The sequence below is a fragment of the Zeus faber genome (assembly GCF_960531495.2).
Source record: "Zeus faber genome assembly, chromosome: 1".
Classification (NCBI taxonomy): domain Eukaryota; kingdom Metazoa; phylum Chordata; class Actinopteri; order Zeiformes; family Zeidae; genus Zeus; species Zeus faber.
This window is the reverse complement of record NC_137193.1, coordinates 57,653,725-57,676,108: the sequence shown is the minus strand read 5'-3', so window position 1 is coordinate 57,676,108 and position 22,384 is coordinate 57,653,725. Positions and strand designations below refer to the sequence as shown.

The window sequence follows — 22,384 nt, the reverse complement described above, 5'->3', positions numbered from 1 at the left end:
GACTCTCATTGCACTTCATGCCTAGAGAATGTTTTGTCTGGTTTCAATAAATGTGCGACGTACATAGTGACAACGTGAGACGTACATGGTGACGACGTTAGTTGAAAAGTAATTAGTAGATGGTGCATGGTGATGACGTAAGTTCAAACCTTACTTAGTTAAAGTGCATGCTGACGACATAAGTTCAAACCGTACTTGGACGTACATGGTGACGACGTAAGTTGAAACATACTTAATAGACGTACATGGTGACAACGTAAGTTAAAAGGGATATACCCTGCCCACGGTTCCCTGCAATCATCCGCTGCATTGACTGTGCCAGAAGGGACCGCATCTGGCTCTTTCCAGACTCCACCTACACCGGGTGTCATGACATTTCACTGCATATATGTATGACTGTATGTATATGTATGTGACAAATATTCTCTTGAACTTGAACTTGAACCTACCTCCCGCCTTGACGGCTGTGGAGGGGAGAGTCGACGCCCAGATGAAGGGGATCCCTCGTCTGGGGACAGAACTGGCAGCGCTCATGCTGCATGGCAGATGGACAGGAAGCCCACTCTGCCAAATACATACCACCAATTGTGTCCCGCACTTGAAGCTCCTCTCCACGTACCCGGAGAGGAGCTTCAAGTGCGGAGTACAATCGGCAGCAGTGGTGAACAACGTCGCCCTCCTCACCCCTTTCTCTTCAGGAGACGGAACTCATTTGGGAAACTGTCCTCCTGGGCTCTCTGGTAGATGAGGGTCTCTGCCTCCCATTATGTCTCAGCAGTAGGGACGCAGCCCTAGCCTGCGGCCTGTGTAGCTCCTGCGCTGTAACTTCGAGGAGTTCCTTCCAAGTGCTGCACCTATTAATGTTTGCTGGTGCGTTGGACCCGATGGAGGTGGTGCCGCAAAAGGTGTATTTACGGAGCCCCCATGTGTCCTCCTCTGGCACTGCAGGGGGCTTCATTGGACATGTGGCTGGGGGTTGGAGGAGAAACTGAGGTCCTTGGCTCCACCTGTTGGGCTTCAGAAGCTCCTTAAGGGTCTTGCCTCTTGTGATATCATTGGCAGGGTTGCCCTCTATATCCACATAGCGCCAATTACGGGAGTCTCCGAGGTCATGGATCCCTGCCACCCTGGTACCGACGAAAACCTTATAGGAGCAGGACTCTGACTGCAGTCATATCAGCGCCGTTGTAGAATCCGACCACAGGATGGTCTGGTCAACCTTCTAGGTGAGTTCCCTTTTCAGGAGCGTCGACAACTGGGCTCCAGTGACCACGGCACACAGCTCCAGTCTGGGTATTGAGTGTAGTCGGTTGAGTGCTACTTTAGACCGTGCCATCAGGAAGGACAAGTAGACATAATCTTGGCTATCCACTGTTCGTATGTACGCCATGGAGCTGTAGGCTTGCTCTGATGCATTAAAGAATACGTGGATCTCTCGGGTGACACGAGACGGGTGCGCTTCCTGATCCACGTATATGTGTGGCAGAGTCACCTGGGTAAGGAACTGCAGCTCACTCTCCCAGTCATACCAGGCTTGTAGGAGGTCTTGGGTCAGTAGGGGATCATCACAGTCCCGGTGCTTCTCCCAGAGTCGTCCGCCTAGCATCTTGACTTGCGTAGTGCAGGGTAGGGTAGGATGAACCCTAGGGGCTCCTATTTACTAGCGAGAACCTTGTAGACGTTCCGCATGGTCAACGCTCTGTCACCTACGGGCCGGTGTTTATAACCGCGGGGGTCCGTTTGACAGTGCCTGCTAAAATAAAATGTAATATAATATAATGTACTCCTAGGTTACAGCGGGGAGGGACGAACCCCTGCTACCGGTCTAGGTACCAGATATGCTCGGCCTGGCAGATTGGCTCGCACGCGTGAGTCAAAAGGTCAAACAAACTCTGTGGCGCAATGAAAGTGAGGGCCGGCGCACGGATGGGTGGAATGAATGTGGTGCCATTCTCCATATCACAAGTCAGTGTACCATAAAAATAATTTTGAACTGGTAATTTTAAGGTAAAGTTTTTATAGTTAACAGATAACTTTTCAGTTTTGTTCTCAACAGATTTCTTTTAATGGAGCAAAATAAATTGAATAAATAAATACGAATATTTAATATAATAAATGTGTATTCCCTCAACATTTTAATGGTGTTTTTATTATACCACTAACAACTATAGATGATAATAACAAAGTAAAGAATCAACATTTTGGCTTTGGGATGGTTTACATTCGCTAAAATTGTTTTTCAGGTTTTTCAAGCTTCCGGGGTCGTGAAAAAAAGTTGGTCGGGAGCCCCGCATGGTAGTAATATTGCGACTGCAATTGATCAAATATCTAAAGATAGATTGAAAAAACGACATAACAGTTGCGTAGCAGATAGCGTTTTGGGGTTAACAGCACTCACAGAAACATAGATAAAAGTGTCCATTTATTCTCCTTAACAAACAACTGCAAGCTAGCGCCTGGCTACATTGCGGCTGTGAGAACGAAATTCGAATATTTAAAAAATAACATTATTCAAATGCTGAAATTGCCATTCGATTGTGTATTTATTTTATAAATAAACAACTGATTATAAATGTTTTGGCTAAATTTAGCGAATCAATCCACATGTGAAGTTCAATATAAATTCACCCAGTTTGTTGCACAGTGAACGCACATAAGAGAGAAATATTTCGGTAACTGTGCAAAGTCCGGGTCGGTGGAGACGCACGAGCGCACCGGCGCGTCTCCCTCTCCTGCGGCGTTTCACTGTGTGTACAAGGGACAATTCTCCGTTGACCAGAATGTTCAGTAATTCCACAGATGTGGCGATGAACGTGGGAAATAAACCTGGCCATCACCGGCGGAATGTCCTCTGGTGCAGAGGTTCCCAGCGACCGGATCGCGGACCGTGTCGGGCCGCGGTGCATTGGCCACCGAATGGGATCATAGAGGAATATCTACATACAGTACAGCTTCTAGCACGAGAAGATGATCCAAACTTTATAATTTTTTTCACTGAAGGCAGAACATAATTATTATAATATTGTTTATCTTTTTTTACAAATATTGATCAGTTTCATTATAGTATTTGTTAGTGGAATACAAAATAGTTTGAATAAAGGCAGCAATAAGATTACAATTAAGATTAAAATTTTTATATATTTACATTTATCCAGAATTTATTATGCCATGACCACTATAATTCCAATTAAAGACATTTTCTTCAATAGGCATAAGCTACAATAAAGGCAAAAAACCCTCAAATTAAATATTTACACAATTAAGCAAAAGCAAAAAAAGCTATATTATTCAAAATATTATCAATGATCAAACAACCCAAATCTTTCCAGAAAATCTTCACATATGGTTACAAATTATGTCCACAAGCTCATAAATGTGGGTTTAACAATGACACGTAACCTGGGTTCTAACAACTATATAAATAAAGCAGCAATAGAAATATAAAAGCCATACATGGTGGGCACACAGTTTGAATGAATATATCTGAAAAATCATTTTGATAAATCCTGCAAGTACTAGTAATACTAGTGACTGGCGGTGTAATAACTGCTTTCCAATTATTTGAACTGAAAGTCCACCTGAGAATCCAAGCGAGAGGTTTAACATTATATTTTATTGCGCCATATAAGTTAACACCCTTTTTATGACACCACAACGGAAAGCAATGACACAGAAGCTTTAGTCCCAGTCATACGCGACAAACTACCAGTCCACAAGAAGATCTAACATCTAAGATGAGGTAAAAACAAACTGATTTGAAGTGACAATTTATCCTTTATGAGTAATCAATACCACTATTAATTGTTTATTTAAGGTGAGAGTTGGACCTCAGAATGGCTTCAATCCCACAGCATATATATTAAGTCAATATTTATTGTCTACCATTATCATTTACATTATAAATTAGTGCTCTTCAAAGTCAAGAAACCCTGAGGGCCAGACTGAAGACACTCCCATGCCACTTCACATGGGATCTCGATGGCAGCAGATCCAGACTTTTGTTTCTCAGGGACGACTTGAAGGACATCGGCACTGAGGAGGGCTATCTGTGGCTGGGCCAGATTTACAATCTGCTGGCATATGTACACTACCAGCTGGGCTCTCGAGACGACAGCCTGGGTTCCACCGTTGATGACGCCCTGCGCTGTTTCTACATAGCAGCGGAGGCGTTTCGTCAGATCAGAAACACCGTTTCAGACGAGGGCCCCTGGCTGGTGGTGAATTATGGAAACTTAGCTTGGGTGCACTTCCACATGGGAGAGCTGGCCAGGAGCCACTCCTACATGGTGAAGGTAGAGCTGCTGCTACAGGAATATCCAAGCCCACTGCCGAGCGAACTGCACCAGGAGATCTACGCAGAAAAGGCATGGACGCTGATGATGTTTGGCCCGGACAAAAAGCTGCAGGCTGTGGAATACTTTAAGAAAGCAACCCAGATGGAACCCAACAGAGCAGAGTGGAACACGAGCCACGCGCTGGCCTTAGCGACCACTTTTGAGGAAGCCGTCCCTGAGCAGGAGGCTGAGATCCTACTGAAACTGAAACTCGCCAAGGAACACGATCTGGAGAACTTGCACCTGGCTGCTATTTACCTTGGGAGAATTGCCAGGCAGGGCAAAGTGATTGAAGATGAAGCACGTTTGTTGGCCAATAGAGTTCTGAAAAAGCCAGTGGGCAGCTACAGTGGAATCAAACCGCTGCTCAGACTTTACAGGACGCATGCGTCTCTGGATGAGGCCATAGATTTGGCAGATGAAGCTTTAGAACGACATCCAAATGAGCGCTACATGAAAAGATGTCTTGCAAGCTGCTATAAATGGAAGATCTTTTTGGACAGAGACTGTCTGCTGAGGCAGAGCCTGACCGACAGAGCAATCACTCTTCATCAGGAGGTGATTGCCCTTTACACTCATTCTTCACTCCCAACTACAATTACACTTGCAAATTTATATGCAGAATCCAGTCACCATGACAAGACACAAGCTGAACAGATATATAGAGAATTACTAGAAAGTAATTTAGAGCAGGGCGACTTACAGATGCTTCACTACAACTATGCAAAATATCTAAACTACTACCTACAGGATCGCTACAAGTCAATAGAACATCATATGAAAGCAGCAGAAATACCGTATCCCTCAAAGTATCGCAAAAGTAGCATCAAGATCTTGACGCAGATAAAACAAAGGCAGAAGAACAAAATGTGTGGAGAAATAGAGGACTTCCTGGCTAACCTGCAAGAGTTTGACACATTCCATGCAAACAATAATTTGTTACGACTGCACAGCTGACATGTGACAACTCTGAAACCCGGGCTTTCCGTTTTGTCAATAAGACGTAAAAATGTTCCATTCATGTATGAGGTGAAGTTCTTTATTTCTTAAACACTGCAGACAATCTTGAAGGATTTCAGTATTAAACTCATATAGACAATGAAAGTAATGTTTACTGGGAGGACATTTTTTTGAACTGACATATAACTGAAACAAAAAAAAAAAAAGTTACACTTTTTATTCTTGTAAAAGGCAAACAGTTTTGCCCTCTCACTTTGTCAAAAGGCGTTTTCACAGAATACCTTGTATGTAGTTTCGACACAGTCCAAAGGCCAAGGGAGTAAGAATGACAGGGCGTGGATACAAGGTTTTTCTCTACGTTCAATTTAGATTGAGGTTTCACAAACTCTGGTAAAAAGTTACTTACTTATTGTTTTGGATTTTTTTTAAATCTAAAATCGGGATTGAATTAAATAATCCTGAAGAATTATTCTCAAACTTGCTATAGCTTGTACATAAAAAAAATACAAAATAAAGAAAGCGGAAAGGCTCATTCGTTTCCTCGTCGACTCTTCTTATGACTCTTTTTTGAACTCCTGGGATAAAAGATTAAAAAAAATACTTAATCAAACCCCAGGATTAACAGAAAAACTTAAATATTTTTACTTTTAGTGATAACATTAAACTTCAGATTAAGCAGAATAAAAAACAAGGCACAACAAATATGTATTGTCTAATAAGTTGTAAATTAGTAATGTCCTTAATGAATTACAATGTCAACTTCCAGAAAATATGTAAAACAAGTTTCCAAAACAATAAAAACCTTGTAACTTCAAGATTACAACTACGTTAATTGACAAAAAATATTTTAGTTTGTTTCAATTTCTGAGTATATGCACTCACCTCTCTGGAGATTTGGAGTGACTGCGATGCCGGTGGCTTCTGTGGTGGCCTGGTGCAGACAACAAACAGGACTTCAGTATTAGTCAGGTGCATTCAATCCAGTGAAGTCCACTGTATGACGCTGAAAATGGGATCTTTCTTTTCAAAGATTATTTAAGGTTAAGATGTTTGAACGTTAACAGGCACGTAGAGAAACTCCTTGAGCGTGTGAAGGGATATCTCACCCTTGCCCGGTGACTTGGAGCGGTGGCGTCTGTCCCGAGACCTGCTGCAATGCCGGCGAGGGCTCTTACTGCGATGGCGATCTCTGCGTGGAGACGGGCTGAACACCAGGAAGGAAGGAATCAGAGGAGTTACCACAACCATACGCAAAATAGGAATTTTTCTGAAGACAAAGAAGACTACGTCCCTTAAAGGGGATGTCCACCACAAAGCAACATTTCACAGAAACAACAAGGTTGAGAGCTCTCCTGCTAACATGGAAAAAACAGTGAGGTCCAGAGTGGACCCCCTTAAAAAAATATATAATGATAATAAAATAAACGCTGAATTGCTTAAAGCATAATAAGAATAACAATAAGAATAATAATAATAATAATAAGTACCTTCGCCTCTTCGGTGATCTGCTCCTCCTGGAGAGAAATGGATCAGAGTTTGTTTATTATTTTACTGTGGAGGTAATTACACATATACCATGATAACACAAACACTTTTACACTTTCCATCAGGATATACAGTTGAGAAAAACAAACAAACAATGATTTCTCTTGTACCAATGGTGAGAACAAAAAAGGAAAAGAAAATTGCCATCTGACCGTCGAGGTGAGCGGCTGCGTCTGTAGCGCGGCGAAGGGGAGCGACGGGGCCGGTCGTTGTCACGGTAACTGCGTCTATGAGGTTCAGGAGTCTGGACTCTCTCTGGCTGCAGGGAGCAAAACAGGTGGCAGCAGAACCATCAGAGCGCTGTAACTAAATGTTTGGTTTCGGCAGCCTTGGTTTCTGTTTCTGGGCCATTTAATCAAGTCTCTATCAGAGTTGATCCAGAAGCAGAAAACCATCTCCACGCAGAGAAGCATCTTGAATTACAGTCTCTCTTTAATTTACATGGGATGGTGGCTGCCCTGTCGACTAATATTAATCAATGTAAAGCAACATAATATAAGAAGCCACACGTTACCTTCTCTTCCTCCTCATCTTCCTCTTCACTGCTCTCCACCTCATCCAGGTCTTCCTCCAAGGCACTGATGCGTGTGTCTAAAAGTTCCGCCTCCTCAAGCACCTGCCTTTTCTGCCACACAAACACATCACACACAAACACACAAAAACACAGGTCAGACACACGTATCTTTGAGTGATGCTACGCAGAACGAACAACATCCAGACTGACCTGCAGCCTAGGCAGAATGATGTCGCACACTCTCTCGGCGTGAAGAAGTTCATCAATGAACTCATCGACGTGCATCAACTCAAACTCTGTAACGGAGGGAAGTGAGGTTACACCATGAAGGTGGACATTCACTGACCAAAACATAATTTTAGGACTGTGACGATTGACTGTGACGATACCTTTGTTGGACGATATATTGTCCCAGAAATAATTGTGATAAATGACATTGTCATTTTAAGATAATTGTTTTGCCACTGGTATGATAATATAATAGCATAATAATGCAAGTACACTCTTTCAAATAGCAATTCTTTTTTAATTCTTAAGAATTTTCAGAAATGTGAAAAAAATATATAATATCCTGAATAGATAAAAAATAAATTTAAAAAAAAACGTAATAAAATGGATTCTCGGGCTTAAGTAACACGTTATCTTCACCTGGTGCACTGTGTGTGTGTGTGCGTGTGTGTCTGTGTCTGCTCTGTGTCCCAGTTTCACCCACACAGAGCAGACGAAAGGACAGAAGCAGCACGACCAGAAATGACAGAAAAACGTGCCACAGCAGTTTTCTTCTGTTCCTTCAGCTCAGTTACATTCATCAAAAATGTTTACACAACGCAAGTACAGTAATACATTATTTATTTGGGGACGTAGAAATAAGTTTGCTGATTTGTTTTAAACCTTAATACAGATTTGGAGATTGTAGTATTTATTGATCTTTTCCCATTTGTATTTATTGCAATATATGTATTTGTGACACATAATTCCTTCCATAACGTGTTCTTATTAACAACAAGTCGTCTTGATCGTAAATTCCTGTGACTTGAACGCAGCATCTGTAGGAGTAACAGCGGCAAGGTCCACCGTGGATTCTAGCGTAGATAAAACTCAGCCAGGGACTATGATCGTGGCCACTGTGAAAACTCCAAAAGATAAGGAGGAGATTGCGATTTCGGGGGATTCTTCTGTCTCCGAGGTACTGTTTAGGTTTTGTCGCATTGATACTTGGAGTAGCAGCGTTGCGCTCCGGCACCGTAAAAAAGGGCTTAGTCTTAAAGTCAATTATCGAGGTCAGAAATATAGAAGTCATGTCCATAAATCGTACGATAAGTCGACACAGTTATTATCGCGACAGGCCTATACAATTTATGCAAGAAAATGTGTGTGTAAGAGAAGTTTTGCCAACAACCTCAATAATACCTAGAACTACCACATGTGGGATATTTGAAACAATGCAGCATGTTCAACTGTTTAAGCAAAGCGAATGCTGTCCAGCTACACTAACAACAGCTTCCCTGCCCCAACGTGATTTCTAAAAGTCACATCTCAACCAAATCACTAAGCATCTCAACACATCGTCAAGGCCATACTCGTTAACAGATCCCAAATCTCAGACAAAGACCTCTAACAAATTTGCTCATGCCAAGTTCTTTGCAGACAATGCTCAAGCCACAAAAGTATAACGACAGCATACGTGAAATTTGATGTTGCTTTTGTTGGGAATTTCTTAAATAAGTCTGAAATCAAATTCTACATTTTCTTTAAACAGTATTAATTGTGGTTTTGTAGAGAGCGTTAAATGGTGTATAACTTATTACGGGGAAAAAAACAAAAGCAATCAAGATAACTCACCTCCGTTTCGGTTCTGACTTTTGATTTTTCTGTAGTCGTTGTATAAAGGCTCAAGGTACTTGTAGCAATCAACTGAGGTGCCAGTTAATCTCATGTACAGAGCCCCAAGCAGGCGAACATATCTAATAAAAACAAAGAGGACGGGTTCCATTGTCATAAATGTCGAATTGCAACATAAAAATCTCAATATGAATTGTATTTTCACGCAAAACCATTACACGGTAGTTGTTGCAGTTTATATCCTTTTGAAACTGAATTAATTATTTATTCACAATGCAGATAATCGGTTTTTCATAGATTTACTATTTAGACTCAACCAAACCTACTTGTAATCCTCGTTCTTAATGAACTCAACGATGATGTCTTTCTCGGGTTGAATCTGTAGCATCTTCAGTGTGAGACAGAGGAAGGGGGTTGGTTTGGTGTTTCCCCCGTAGACGCCACCGACAAACTTGAGCGCCATGGCCTTGTCAACGACCAGCTCGGCTGTGGATTAAATAAATACACTCAGAAAGACTTTCCCACGGGTCACATATACACATAGGGACACGTGGGTCACATTGTGCAGCGGAATGAACAAGTGAAAAGCGTTGAAATGCCCCATCGGGCTTATTAAATGTCTAGATTTAAAGTGCGCGGACAACATTTCTGTGATCGTGGGACACTCATCCTCGCAAATATCTTAAACAAAAGAGTGATATGGACGTCTCAACGATGGTCATTGTTGGCACAGAGAGTACATCGACAAACTTACAAATTAACTGCAATACAGACAAAATGGCAAGATACGGTGAACTATAAACAATAGCCATATATACAAAACATTTCACACTGTCGAGTTTGCTTACATACACGTAAAACAAAAACTAAATTAAAAGCTATGTTATTGTTACTCTACACTGATGTCCTCATTCATCCATTGCAAGAATGAACTGTCGCTTCAGTTCTGCCTTGTTGCGCTTCGCTTCAGATGTTCATTGAAACGGACGGCGAGAGCTAACGTTAGCGCGCTACAGCACCACGTACCCGTGAGTCCGAAGCACTCTTCCTTCCAGTATTTCGACTCGTAGATCCGAGTCCTGGTGATCTTCTCCACCAGATACTGCGGGTTGGTTCCGTGGATGCTGTTTGCGTCTTTCACCGTCCTGTTCGCCATTTCTCCCCCCCTCCGCGGAGCTTCTTATTTTTATGGAAACAGTCCCCCGCCGACTCTATGGCAAACACGGGACGTGCAGGAACGGGTTGAGCTTCCGGCGCAAAGGCGTTCTCTTCCGGTGCCAATAGTCGTAGGATTGTTTTAGTTTCGTGTATTGTCTAAATGGCAGATATTCTCCTCGCACTCGAATGCAAACATACCACACGCATATGAACAAAACTTTAAACAAACAAAATATATATAATCGACAATATAGGACTCCGAGGCCACCCGCTCGTCGTGATTCGTCGGCCACCCCGCGTGCCGGAAGTGACACGATTTTCGCGCGAACTGCGGCTGATGGTCGTTATTTCGGAATTGAGAAGCGCGTTTTGCCGGGTGGAGTTAGTTTGAAATAACAAAGGCGAGTGGCCTGAGTTATTAAAAAAAATAATAATAACAATAGCAATACTATATTTTCCTCTCAGGCTGCGTTTGAGCTAAGTCGGAGTTAATCATGACCAGATACCTTACGAGGAACAGAGTCCGGAGAATCTACAAGTGGGGCGGCAGACAGATCGGCTTCGATAGGAAGTTGAAGACCTGTGTGTACGAGTGAGTACCGACCAGCTCCACGTTTCCTCTCCTGCGCCTCATGTATTTGGTGAAATACATAAGCATACATGTGCGTGCGTTCGTGCAACAGCCAACCGCACAAAACACGAAAGAGCTGAACTTTAAAGCGCGTCCAATGCACTGTAATGGAGCCGATTTCTTTATTTGATATTCTGTTAAATATTACAAATGAAATGTAGTTTCTGACTCCTCCCCAGTTTTATAATATAGTATAATTCATTCCTCGAAATCTCGCCATCAAATCGTTAAATCAATATAAACGTAAAAACAAAAACCACGAGAAAATGCAGGAAAGGAAGACACGGATCCGAAGAGGCTGATAAATAAGACGAGCGATGGATTCTTTAAATGCTATAAATCTACAGATAAAAAGCCTCTGAAGTTTAATGTGTCGTTTTTCTCTAACGTGTTTAACTTTTTCTGTTCTGTTATATTTATTTTTGCCAAATGGGGGGGGGGGACAACAACCAACAATATTGATGAGGATTAATGTATATATATTTTTATTTAATTTAGCTCCTTGCACATCACTTTGGAGGGTCTTCCCAGGACCACTGTGATCACCACTGGGCAGCACATTCTGATCGAGGGAGAGGATGACGATAACCCTTATGTTGGAAAGGTTACAAAGCTCTTCAGCGATGGTGAGTCGAATATATTCAATTGAATCACATAATACATTTTCACAGTTTTTCTGAAATCGTACATTTTTTACTCCAGCCGCTTAATTTGTTCACTCAGAAGCAATGTTGCACCAACAGCATACTTTAATAGTTCGGGACTGAAGAAATATTTTACTTTTTATGTTTTTATTATTATAGCTGGCTTGCTTGCACCGTTCTTTCAACTTCTTCTGATGTACGACCTGAATTTCCCGCTCTTGTCCTCCCCTACCTTCTGTGTAGGGTTTGCAAAATTGGTTTCGGAGGAATGTGCTGTTAAGACACCTTACTATTTGTGTGTATCTCAGAGAGTGGACAGGTGAAGAAGGCGATGGTGCAGTGGTTTGTCCGCGTATCAGAGGTGCCCCCAAACAAGATAAAGTTGCTTGGCAGGAAACCACACCCACGGGAAATCTTCATCCTTGCGGGCCGCTGCTGTGAGAATGAGATAAATGTCGATACCATCATCAGCACAGTGCAGGTGATAAACTATTTTAAAGAGAAATTAATATGCTTCTAGGGTTATACTTGGAAGTTAGTTTGCAATGTTTTTCTAGAATTTAGATCCGTGTTCAGAATCCTCACCCTTAACATGATCCCTAAATGGCCCTTCATCCCATTATGTCCTTTGAATAGTTGTCAGTTAAAGCCAACACCAAAATTTGATTCACTTAAGCCCTCGATGGCTTTTATTCTGTGTCCGTACAGTATTTGCATTTCTAACCCACATCCGCCATCCAGTTTTCTACATTTAAATTTTAAATCTTTCTGCATGTCCGTTCTCTTCTTTTGAGGGAGCAAGTCATTCTGAAATCTGACACATTGATCATATAGATGAATCCACTGAAATGACTCTGGTTGTTCCAAAGGTCAAGCACCTTTCGGGGGACGTTCCGTTTCCCGACAGTGACGAAACGGACACTCTGTACGTGAAGCTGTCCTGGAACACCAAGGCCTTCCAGGCCTTTGACCCGGCCCTGATGGCAGCCGGCACTCCTCCCGGCTCCACCGCACTTCCTTCCAGCTCCAAACCCGCCCTTCCTCCTTCGCCCCCCTGCTCCCCACCTGTCGCGACTCCTAGGTCCAGCGTCTCCGCTCGGAGGGCTCTCCCGACCCCGGACCCCACCATCATGGAAAGAGCCGTGTCTGTGGACCATGGCTGGGGCGCCAAGAGTGCGGGCAAGATGCAAGCGTCTGAGGCAGAGTCCATGCATTCTGCTTCCAAACTGTCAGCCTCAAAATGCCTGAGCGCCAGGAGGAGGGAGAACGCCAGCAGGTCACTGGGGGTTCGAAAGAAACTGGAGCTCAACAGTGAGTGTCTTCAAAAGCATTTAGGATTTGGCTGACTAACTTAGTCATCCATGAGAAATGCAAGTTAAATAAAATAATGCGCATGACCGGGAAATGGAAAAAGGAGCTCCAAAAATGTTTTGAATGAATACCTGGTTGCGTTCCCTTGCCAGGTCCAGAGAGGAGGAGGACTCAGGAGTACGGGCTTATCCAGATGCTGGACAACGAGCTGGAGTTGGACGTGGTGCCGATGGCCCAGCAGCTCTCTTCTTCCCCCACACTGTCGCTGCCCAACTCCTACCGCCTGAAGCCGGTGAGGAAGGGCCACAGGCCTTCTGCTTCCAGCGAGGGTTTCCTCTTCAAGCCCTCCGTGGTCAACCTGAAGAGAGTGTCCGTCTCCGACCTGGCCAGTCCGCCCGCGTCCCCTCAGCACGACTCCACCAGGTAACAACTGGAAAATGATGCGTTGATAACCATTCTGTGTTCGACTGTAATATCCATTTTACTCATCCGAGTCAAAGTTAATGTTGCGGCGAGTAAAACGATCACAATTGTTCAGTCTCACCATACTGAAGGGGGGAAATGAAGAGATGTTGTAATATGTATGTACAGCCATTCATGCTTTCCAGTTTGTAAATGTTTGGCTATATCTCTAACATGGCTTTAAAATTAAAGAGTCAAAGCTCCTCTTTGAGTGCTTACATTACATCATTTAGAAGACGCTTTGTCCAACCCCACTTAGAATAAGTAAGCATTTGTTACAGTATCAAACCAACTGTATGTCACAGCTAAACATCATCTAGAAATAAGTAGCACTAGTGGAGTTGGATGTGGAGTTAAATGTTTTAGATAGTCCTCATCGGGTAAATGGGTGGTTTGTGATGGGGTTAAGTAAAGCATCTAAAAGCATTGGAACCGTGTCCGACTGTAAGTGACGCCACTCGCTGGAAGCAACAATCCCCCAAAAGAGACGTGTAAAGTCACACTCCCTGAACCCTCTTCCAGGGAGCTGTTGGGTGTGAGCTCTTTGGAGGCCGAAGCATGTGAGCTGGTGGTGGCTTCCGGCTTGCCCAACACCCCGAGGAAGAGACAGGCCACCCCCAGAAGGGGCTATGCCACCAGGGGGCTGAAGTGAGTGGGCCGCAGCTCACGTGTTTTTAGGGGTCCGTTCATGGGAAGGAGTGGACATTTCACACGGAGCACATCATGAGCGGTGGCGGTTGAACTTGTTGTCTGGGAGTCAATGCAATATTTGGTTCCCAGACTAATAAACAATTTATAGAATATTGATGTATCCCAATGAAGCCTTAAAGCTTTTCAAGATCAAAATAAGTAAGTTTTGTTTTTCATGGGGGTTAAGGGGTGGGGTATTCTTTTAGTCCTAATCATGCGTCTCATCTTTGCTTCTGTTTGGCTCCTAATGGGATCTGGCACAAGCTGAGCACATTGCAGGGTGTCAGGTCCTCATCACATGAAAAGATATATTTTTTTCACTTTAGTCGGTGTATTAATTTTTATTTCCCTTAATTTCAGGTGTGTATTATTATTTTTTTCACGGCGAGTCACTAATGCAAATATGAGAATTGGATCACACTCAGAATATTACTGTAGTTGTATGAAACATGTATGTAATTTGTTTTATCCTATTGGATATTGTAGTGGAAAATGTTGATAAATATCTCACATTTTCGGTTTAACTTGATGTCTTTCCTGTGTGTGATTTTTATTTTATTTATTTTTTTGTCATCACAGAGCTATCACTCCTTCTCGAAGGAAGGAAATGTTCAAGGCCACAAAGGAACCGGCTCTCGGGGTTCTGTAAGTACCTGCGTCATCACAGCTCTGCATAGTATCACATTCTCTATATTTTTATATTATATTATTATAACTATTTCTGTTTCATATTTTTGGGCTATTTGAAGATTTTTATTTTATTTTTACCCAACTTTTTATTCTATTTTTTATTACTATTTATTTTATTATTGCAATTTTTTTTTTGACCTTTTAAGTTTTTTTTATATGCTGATCGCCTGTAGTGAAATGCACCAAACACCTCTGGAACAAATTCCTAGTATATGTAAATATCCCTGGCGGAATAAACAAATTCTGATTCAGAAAATATTATTTAAAATACGTTTATTTTTATTTATTATTCTTATTTATTTTTTACCAAATCTCCACATGGATTGTTCTGAAACGCTTTCTGTGTTCGTCATGATTTACAGAGCGGAGGAGGAAATTGAAAACTCGCCCCTGGTTCCCGCTGTGGTGACACAGAGGAGCTCCAAGAGGAAATCTGCCCAGCTGGTGTCTTTGCGGATCAGGAAGCAGCTGTAGGTTCTGTTGGGCGGATTCCCAGCTCGTTAAAGGTTTCCCTTCATTTATCTGAAGAGTCTGAGCTTTGGTATATTTTATGCTGCAGGGATTGCGAGCAGGACTTGGATAGTGAGTCAGACTCTGAGGTCTTTGTCCCGTCCAAGAAGGACCTGAGGAGCAGCAGTGAAGAGGAGGAGGAGGAGGAGGGGGTGGATAGTGACAACGAACTTGGGGTGAAGAAGAGGAAACCAGGTGCTCTGGGCCGTCGCACACCTCGCTCCACAACCAAAACCCGCTCCTTAACCCGGACCCCCCGAAAAACTCCCAATAAAAAGGTATAGCAGTCCAGAGAACTGCAAAACTCCCACTGTGGTAAAAGATGGTATGCTGGGCGTTTTCCCTTCATAAAAATCTATTTTTCTTTAATTTATTATTATTTTTTTATAAACCTTTTTTCTAGTAGTGATAGGTGTAGTACAACAAAGAACGACTACTTAGTGCTGGGAGATATGTTGTAATAATATCCATGTTGTGATAAGTAACTAATGTGACTAATATCGTCTGGGATCTTGGTTCATTTAATATTGTGATCTAGTTAAATGTTTTCTTTAAGGCTGCATCACAGTAAAGTAATGCAGTTTTCTTCACTTCATAAACTGTAATCAGGGCATCTACCTGCCTGGTCATAAGATCTGCATATAATGAGTGTTTAAATGACAGATTATAAAAAAAAAAAAAAAGTGTGTGTATGTATATATATATATATATATATATATATATATATATATATATATATATATATATATATATATATATATATATATATATATATATATATATATATAAATTTGTCTAAGTGTGTGTCTAATATGTCTAAGTCAAAAATTCTGGGCGGTACAACCTTAAATAAAGCCTTGATGCCTTTTCGGGACCTAAAATGCGGTGGTACCGCTGGACATTTTCCGATTTTTAAGCCGCAAACTCCCAAAATGAGGGGAACTTAAAAAAAAAAAATAAGAATTCAGCGTACTTGGAGATAATTGTTTTAATTTTTTTTTATGATAATTGGTTCAGACACACAAATAAAGAGTGTCATATTGTTGACCCAAATATCTTACAAATGCACCAATAGTCATCCCTGAAATATTGTGAGTTCATGAACATCAACGTACTCTTAAAAAAATTGTGACGTTTTGTTTTGGCACCATCACCCAGCCCTGCAATTTCCTCTCCTAACATTTCAGGAGTAGAAGTTAGGATATGTGTAAATATTGACCATCACCGCTGGATGAATTAAGGGACGTTTTCACTATGCGGAAATCAATGAAACGGCTTCTCAGGAAAACTGAAATGTCACGACGTTGAATTGGTTCTGACTGTTTCCTTTGTGTGTCAGGCTGCGCCAAGCACCCCTCGCACCCCCCGTCACGCCACGCCCAGTATTCCCAGCCGCTCACGTCCAGCAATGCAGCCCGGGAACGTTCTGGAGGAGGCCAGAGCCAGGTATGGGGGACGATGTCCGGAGGGCGCTCCAGCCAGCCTTTTTGGGACAGAGTTATATTGATTTAAAGAAAAAATAATGGCACTGTGAGTAATCTGTAATCCCAGGTCCAAATGAGTTAGTTGTGCCTAGGCCAGGATATATACAGAATTCAAATAACATCTACAGTAGGTGTGGAACTTGCACAAAGCCTATTCACAGATTTATTTGTCTAATACTGTACCAATAGATTATTACAGGTTCTGATGGCAAATATGACTTTTAGTATTTTCAAGTAAACAACAGTCGTAAGTAACCATAGTGGATGATGGTTTCCTGTTTTCAAAGTTGTAGAATCTGAGTGTCCATCGTTGTAATTATTTTGGCACCTGTCTTTATTATTTGTTGGCAAAAGAATTACAAAATGAATACTACCTGATTGATTATTAATTTCAACACAGCAAAATCTGAACTACTGCCAGCAGGGTATGTGTGGGTGGATTAGTCTGTTACCTCAAGGAATGGAAATCCCAACACTTCATATGTAATGCATATTAACTTTATTTGTGTTTGTGTGTGTGTGTCCACGTCTGCCCGACAGACTCCACGTGTCCTCGGTGCCGGAGTCGCTGCCATGCCGAGAGCAGGAATTTCAGGACATCTATAACTTTGTGGAGAGCAAGATCATGGATGGAACTGGAGGGTATGTTGTGGGGGAAAATACGTACGTACGTACGTACGTACGTACGTATGTATGTACGTACGTATGTATGTACGTACACACACACACACTACTCACAAAAAGTTAGGGATATTTGGCTTTCGGGTGAAATTTATGGAAAATGTAAAAAGTTCACGCTACAGTGATATTATATCATGACAGTAGGGCATTTAAGTAGAAGCATGCAATGGTGATTTCCTCATCTCAAACAATATATTGAAACAAAAGCCAACAACAGTGGTGGGTATACCACAACAAAAAATGTTAATGTCTCAATAACTTGTCATGTGCCCTTGAGCATCAATTACAGCTTGACAACGATGTCTCATGCTGTTCACAAGTCGACTTATTGTCTGCTGAGGCCTGGCACCCCATTCTTCTTGAAGGGCGGCCCTCAGGTCATTGAGGTTCTGGTGTACAGAGTTACGAGCCTCTACACGGCGACTCAGCTGATTCCATAGGTTTTCTATGGGATTCAGGTCTGGAGAAAGTGCAGGCCACTCCTTTTGAGGTGCCCCAGTCTCCAGCAGCCGTTCCCTAATGATGCAACCCCGATGAGCTGGAGCATTGTCGTCCATGAAGATGAAATGATGCCTGTGTTGTTCATGCAGGGGCACAATGACTGGATGAATGATGTTATTCAGGTAGTATGGGCTTGTCACTGTACCATTCACAAAGTGTAGGGCAGTTCTGTATTGACTAGACACACCTGCCCACACTGTAACACCACCACCACCACCAAAGGCTCATCTGGTGACAACAGTGGCTGATGCATAGCGCTCTCCTTGAAGTCTCCAACATCGTTGGCGGCCATCATTTCTGCTCAACGTGAATCGACTTTCATCAGAGAACAGCACTGAGACCCCCTGGTCCCTTGTCTGGTGTATATGCTCCCTGGCCCATGCAAAACGATGATGCCTGTGCCTGGTGGTGTGGTCAGGTACCCTTGCAGGTCGTCTAGCACGCAGACCACGCTGATGTCAACGGTTTCGAATGGTCTGATGTGACACTTGGGTGCCTCTCACCTCCCTTAAATGTGCCGGGGGGGTGCGTGCATCATGGCAATGTCAAACTATGTTTAAATCTCTCAGAAATATGATTTTAAAGCTACACACAGCCGGTGTGACAGAGGATGATACAGCTTAACACAAATTTAAAGTTCTTTATTTGCTCCATTGTGCCATAAACTGACATACCATTGTCAACAGACCCCAACTTAATTAATTCAAACCGACTAAAGACCTAAAGAAGTAATTATATAAATTTTATCAGTGTGGCTAGAAGCAGATTCATCATTTTTGTGGCAAAGGTTGAATTTAGTGAAGTAACTTGGGTTTCCCATCATTTTTTGTTTTGAGTTTAATTGGCAGAAAAATGTTTATTGATGCTGTATATTCCTGGACTGACGCAGGTCTTTTTGGATTTCAGGTGCATGTACATCTCTGGTGTTCCCGGCACTGGGAAGACTGCCACGGTTCACGAGGTGGTGCGCTGTTTGCAGCAAGCCTCCGACATGGATGAGATCCCGGCTTTCCAGTTCGTCGAAATAAACGGCATGAAAATGACCGACCCCCATCAGGCCTACGTGCAGATTCTACAGGTGAGAGAAGCAGACATGACACGAACATGAGATTTTTTTCAGCTAAACGATAACAAAATAATCTTGCAGATTATCAAGCACGTAGTTGAAAAGACTCCTCGGCTGTGTCTCCTCTGTGCAGAAACTGACAGGCCAGAAAGCCACAGCCGACCACGCAGCGTCTCTGCTGGAGAAGAGGTTCAGCAACCCGGCACCCAAGAGGGAGACCACTGTGCTGCTGGTGGACGAGGTGTGAAAAACGGCCTGTAACATGAAAGGGAACCACGTCTTGTCTCACTACTCGTATTATGGTCATTGAGGTCACTTGCATCAGCTGATCCCTTCCACGATCATGTTGATGATTTTTTTATTTTTTATTTTTTCTGACTTTCCCCCTCCGCAGCTCGATCTGTTGTGGACCCGGAAGCAGAACGTGATGTACAACCTGTTCGACTGGCCAACGCGGCGTCACGCCCGCCTGGTGGTGATCACCATCGCCAACACCATGGACCTTCCCGAGAGGATCATGATCAACAGAGTGGCCAGTAGACTGGTGAGAGGGAACCACGGTTAACCCACACGGCCACACTGGTTAAAACAATCACAGGTGTCGTTTTAAAACGTCCCGAATGAAAACGTTAAATAATCCCGGATGGTTCGAACTTGGAACTCTGTCCATTCCATTCGGAAGGTGTATTGTGCTGAAAACCAGTCTTCTCCAGAAGTCTCGCCCTAGTTTGAGTCATCATTTTTTGCCTCTGAGATTTGCGTGGTCCCCTAAGCAGTTAATTTATATTTCTAGCCGTTTTTTTCCTTTTAAACACGTCATTGTCTTGGCCATTTATGTGTTTTTATGTGTATTTGACCTAGTTCTATGTGTGGTACAGCTGTGATGAGCAAATCTATCCGTAGAGACAACAACATTTTGACTTTTAGTTTAATCGGTTGCTCTCCACAGTGGTGGGCTGTGGAGACACTTTCCCCCGAGGACAAGGTGTTTTCCATGGTCGAGAACTTGTATTCGGTTATTTGGCTTCAGACGCCGAGACGCTAGAGGGGAAATGGTTGAGTCTTCTCATTTGTGTGTAATTTTGGTTGCAGGGCCTGACCAGGATGTCCTTCCAGCCATACAGTTTTAAGCAGCTGCAGCAGATCATCACGACCAGACTGAACAAGGTCAAGGCCTTTGAGGAAGACGCTCTTCAGCTGGTCTCCAGAAAGGTAGCTACGAGAGAAACAACTTTACTTACGTTGCTTTGAGCAAAACGCCCTTTAATTCCCATATTGAATACCCTATTTTGTTGCCAATCTTCTCTCGCAGGTGGCCGCTCTGTCCGGTGATGCCCGTCGGTGCTTGGACATCTGTCGCCGGTCGACGGAGATCTGCGAGCACTTGGCCTCCAGCCCGTCCGCCCTGGGTTTGGTGGGGATGAGTCATGTGATGCAGGCGCTGGACGAGATGTTCTCCTCTGCGTACATCGCCGCCATCAGGTGAACGACAGAGACGTTTCATGGTGAAGCCGGTGTTAGTCGGTTTATTTTCTTCATTTGGAGGTTGGTTTGAGCTCCATGCAGATTCTTGAGTTGCGGCGTCGTTGCAGGTGTGCGTCTGTTCAGGAGCAGCTCTTCCTCAGGGCGGTAATTGCTGAGTTTCGGCGGCTGGGACTGGAAGAGGCCACATTCCAACAAGTAAGACATGGATTTTTTTATGTTCTCAGCAAAACAGGAACAAAGTAATCGTGAGAAAAGGCAAATTGTGCCAAGGGCAATTCAAAGAGCTTTGCATGAGGTATAAATTAAAATCATATTAAATAGAATAAGTATATATGTATTGAAATAAAAAGCTAAAAAATAAAATCACAGAGAAAACAACTTTAAGTACAATTTAAAACAGGCCTGAGATCCTTAACATCTCATTTACATGTAGTAAGTTTTGTATTTATTGGTCTGACCCGTGTCTGGGCTGTAAAACAGCAAATGGAAAGTTTTCTTTTTATTTTTTTATTTTTTTTATTAATCTTTTCCTTCTTCCCTCTCCCCCCAGGTGTTTGTGCAGCACCAGGCGCTGTGCCGGGTGGAGGGGCTCCAGCCCGTCAGCGTGTCCGATGGCCTGGCTGTGTGCCAGCGGCTCGGGGCCTGCCGCCTGCTGCTCCTGGAGCCCAGTCGCCTGGGGGTGCTGCAGCGAGTGCGCCTCAACGTCAGCCAGGACGACGTACTCTACGCCCTCAAATCCGACTAAATGATAATAATTTCGATACAGACGAGCGCTTAAGTTATTTTGCAGAAGCACGTTGGGGGATACGGCCGCATTCCTGTCCGAACAACAGGGGATCGTGATAGGATCCCTTTTGCACTACAGCCATAAATAATTTGACTCTCTTTCACTTTGCAGACCAACTCCCTGATATACCGATATGTGAGGATTCCAGGTCTGTTTAAAGTATTTATGCGTGGCAGAGTTCCGAAATGTTTTCCACTGAAACCAAATTCGGGTTTTAGGTTAATATTCACTAAGGAAGGGTAGCTGGCCCTGCTGTTAAAGTTGGTAAGTTGTTGTCTTTCTGGACCTTTCAGAACCCAGACAGAAAGTTAATGGGTCAACTATGAAGATTATTTAAGATTAGTTGTTTTTTCTCCCCCAAAGTGTTGTAAGGAATCTAGAATAACTTGGCTCTTTCTTTGCCTGATATTTTATGATAAGCCAACCTGTGTTGAAGCTTTTTGGCCCATGCTGATTTTAGTGGTGACTTTTTTTTTTGGACTCAATAAAGAGTGTCACTTTATTTGAGTTTTGCGATGCGGTATATTTGAATAACTCAACACACATTTTTCTTTTTAATTCAGATTGCCACTTGGAAGTTTTAGTTGTTTGTATACATGTTCCTTCATAACGACTATATAATCTAGTATTACCATGGGAGAGCGCGTGATTTCCCCATTTAGTTTTATTATTTTCACGCCTAAACGCCATCATTTTAATAGTCATTTTATTTGTGATATTTAAATATGCAATAAAGATTTCTAAATCCTTGCTCCTTTTTTTTTAATTTTTATTATTTTAAATTCTTGCAATACTGGGTGATTCTCAAACTGAGCAAAATAATTGTCTACTGGCAACATGTACCCCTAAATAAAATGATGAATTAACCACACCGCACACGTGGATTTTCCGGAGCGAATATCGAAAAAAAAATCTTTTATGTAAAATTCCAAAATGATGTACATGCTGTCTCCAAAAACTGCAAAATGTACAGTAACACCAATGTTACTCTTAGGAGCTCTCATAACGGCGTAATTCAACAGCATTAACCTTGAACGTCACTTTCTTTCTTTTCTCTAAAGGAAGCCTTTTGCCCATTTGAGGTGGTGG

General features: G+C 42.7%; 3 protein-coding genes across 3 annotated transcripts; 2 read left to right on the top strand and 1 right to left on the bottom strand.

Annotated features, from left to right (window-relative positions):
• Positions 1-3,734: 3,734 nt before the first annotated feature.
• Positions 3,735-5,291, top strand: LOC307228295 (interferon-induced protein with tetratricopeptide repeats 1-like; the record flags this gene model as incomplete). Its single annotated transcript, XM_079997933.1, has 2 exons — positions 3,735-3,739; positions 3,920-5,291. 2 exons carry the CDS (start codon positions 3,735-3,737, stop codon positions 5,289-5,291), a joined length of 1,377 nt encoding a protein of 458 aa, XP_079854059.1.
• Positions 5,292-5,368: 77 nt separating this feature from the next.
• Positions 5,369-10,397, bottom strand: prpf38a (pre-mRNA processing factor 38A). The gene is made up of 10 exons (XM_080021915.1): positions 10,222-10,397; positions 9,522-9,681; positions 9,196-9,317; positions 7,564-7,649; positions 7,354-7,464; positions 6,992-7,098; positions 6,782-6,808; positions 6,401-6,498; positions 6,177-6,225; positions 5,369-5,869 (listed from the first exon to the last, which is right to left on the bottom strand). The coding sequence occupies exons 1-10, from the start codon at positions 10,349-10,351 to the stop codon at positions 5,824-5,826; spliced, it is 936 nt and encodes a 311-aa protein (XP_079878041.1). The 5' UTR covers positions 10,352-10,397; the 3' UTR covers positions 5,369-5,823.
• Positions 10,398-10,847: 450 nt separating this feature from the next.
• On the top strand, positions 10,848-21,937 carry orc1 (origin recognition complex, subunit 1; the record flags this gene model as incomplete). Its single annotated transcript, XM_079997921.1, has 17 exons — positions 10,848-10,945; positions 11,483-11,610; positions 11,937-12,109; positions 12,498-12,939; positions 13,092-13,362; positions 13,924-14,049; positions 15,144-15,251; positions 15,341-15,569; positions 16,631-16,737; positions 17,316-17,417; positions 18,864-19,035; positions 19,157-19,264; positions 19,418-19,567; positions 20,116-20,235; positions 20,336-20,505; positions 20,616-20,703; positions 21,059-21,937. 17 exons carry the CDS (start codon positions 10,848-10,850, stop codon positions 21,251-21,253), a joined length of 2,787 nt encoding a protein of 928 aa, XP_079854047.1. The 3' UTR covers positions 21,254-21,937.
• Between the last annotated feature and the right edge of the window lie 447 nt (positions 21,938-22,384).

Excerpts from the sequence above, each read along its gene's own strand:
- prpf38a (XM_080021915.1), bottom strand. The coding sequence starts at position 10,351 with ATGGCGAACAGGACGGTGAAAGACGCAAACAGCATCCACGGAACCAAC. Across the intron at positions 9,318-9,521 it reads ATTAAGAACGAGGATTACAA|ATATGTTCGCCTGCTTGGGG; the intron begins GTAGGTTTGGTT and ends TGTTTTTATTAG. Across the intron at positions 6,226-6,400 it reads CTCCAAGTCACCGGGCAAGG|GCCACCACAGAAGCCACCGG; the intron begins GTGAGATATCCC and ends TGTCTGCACCAG.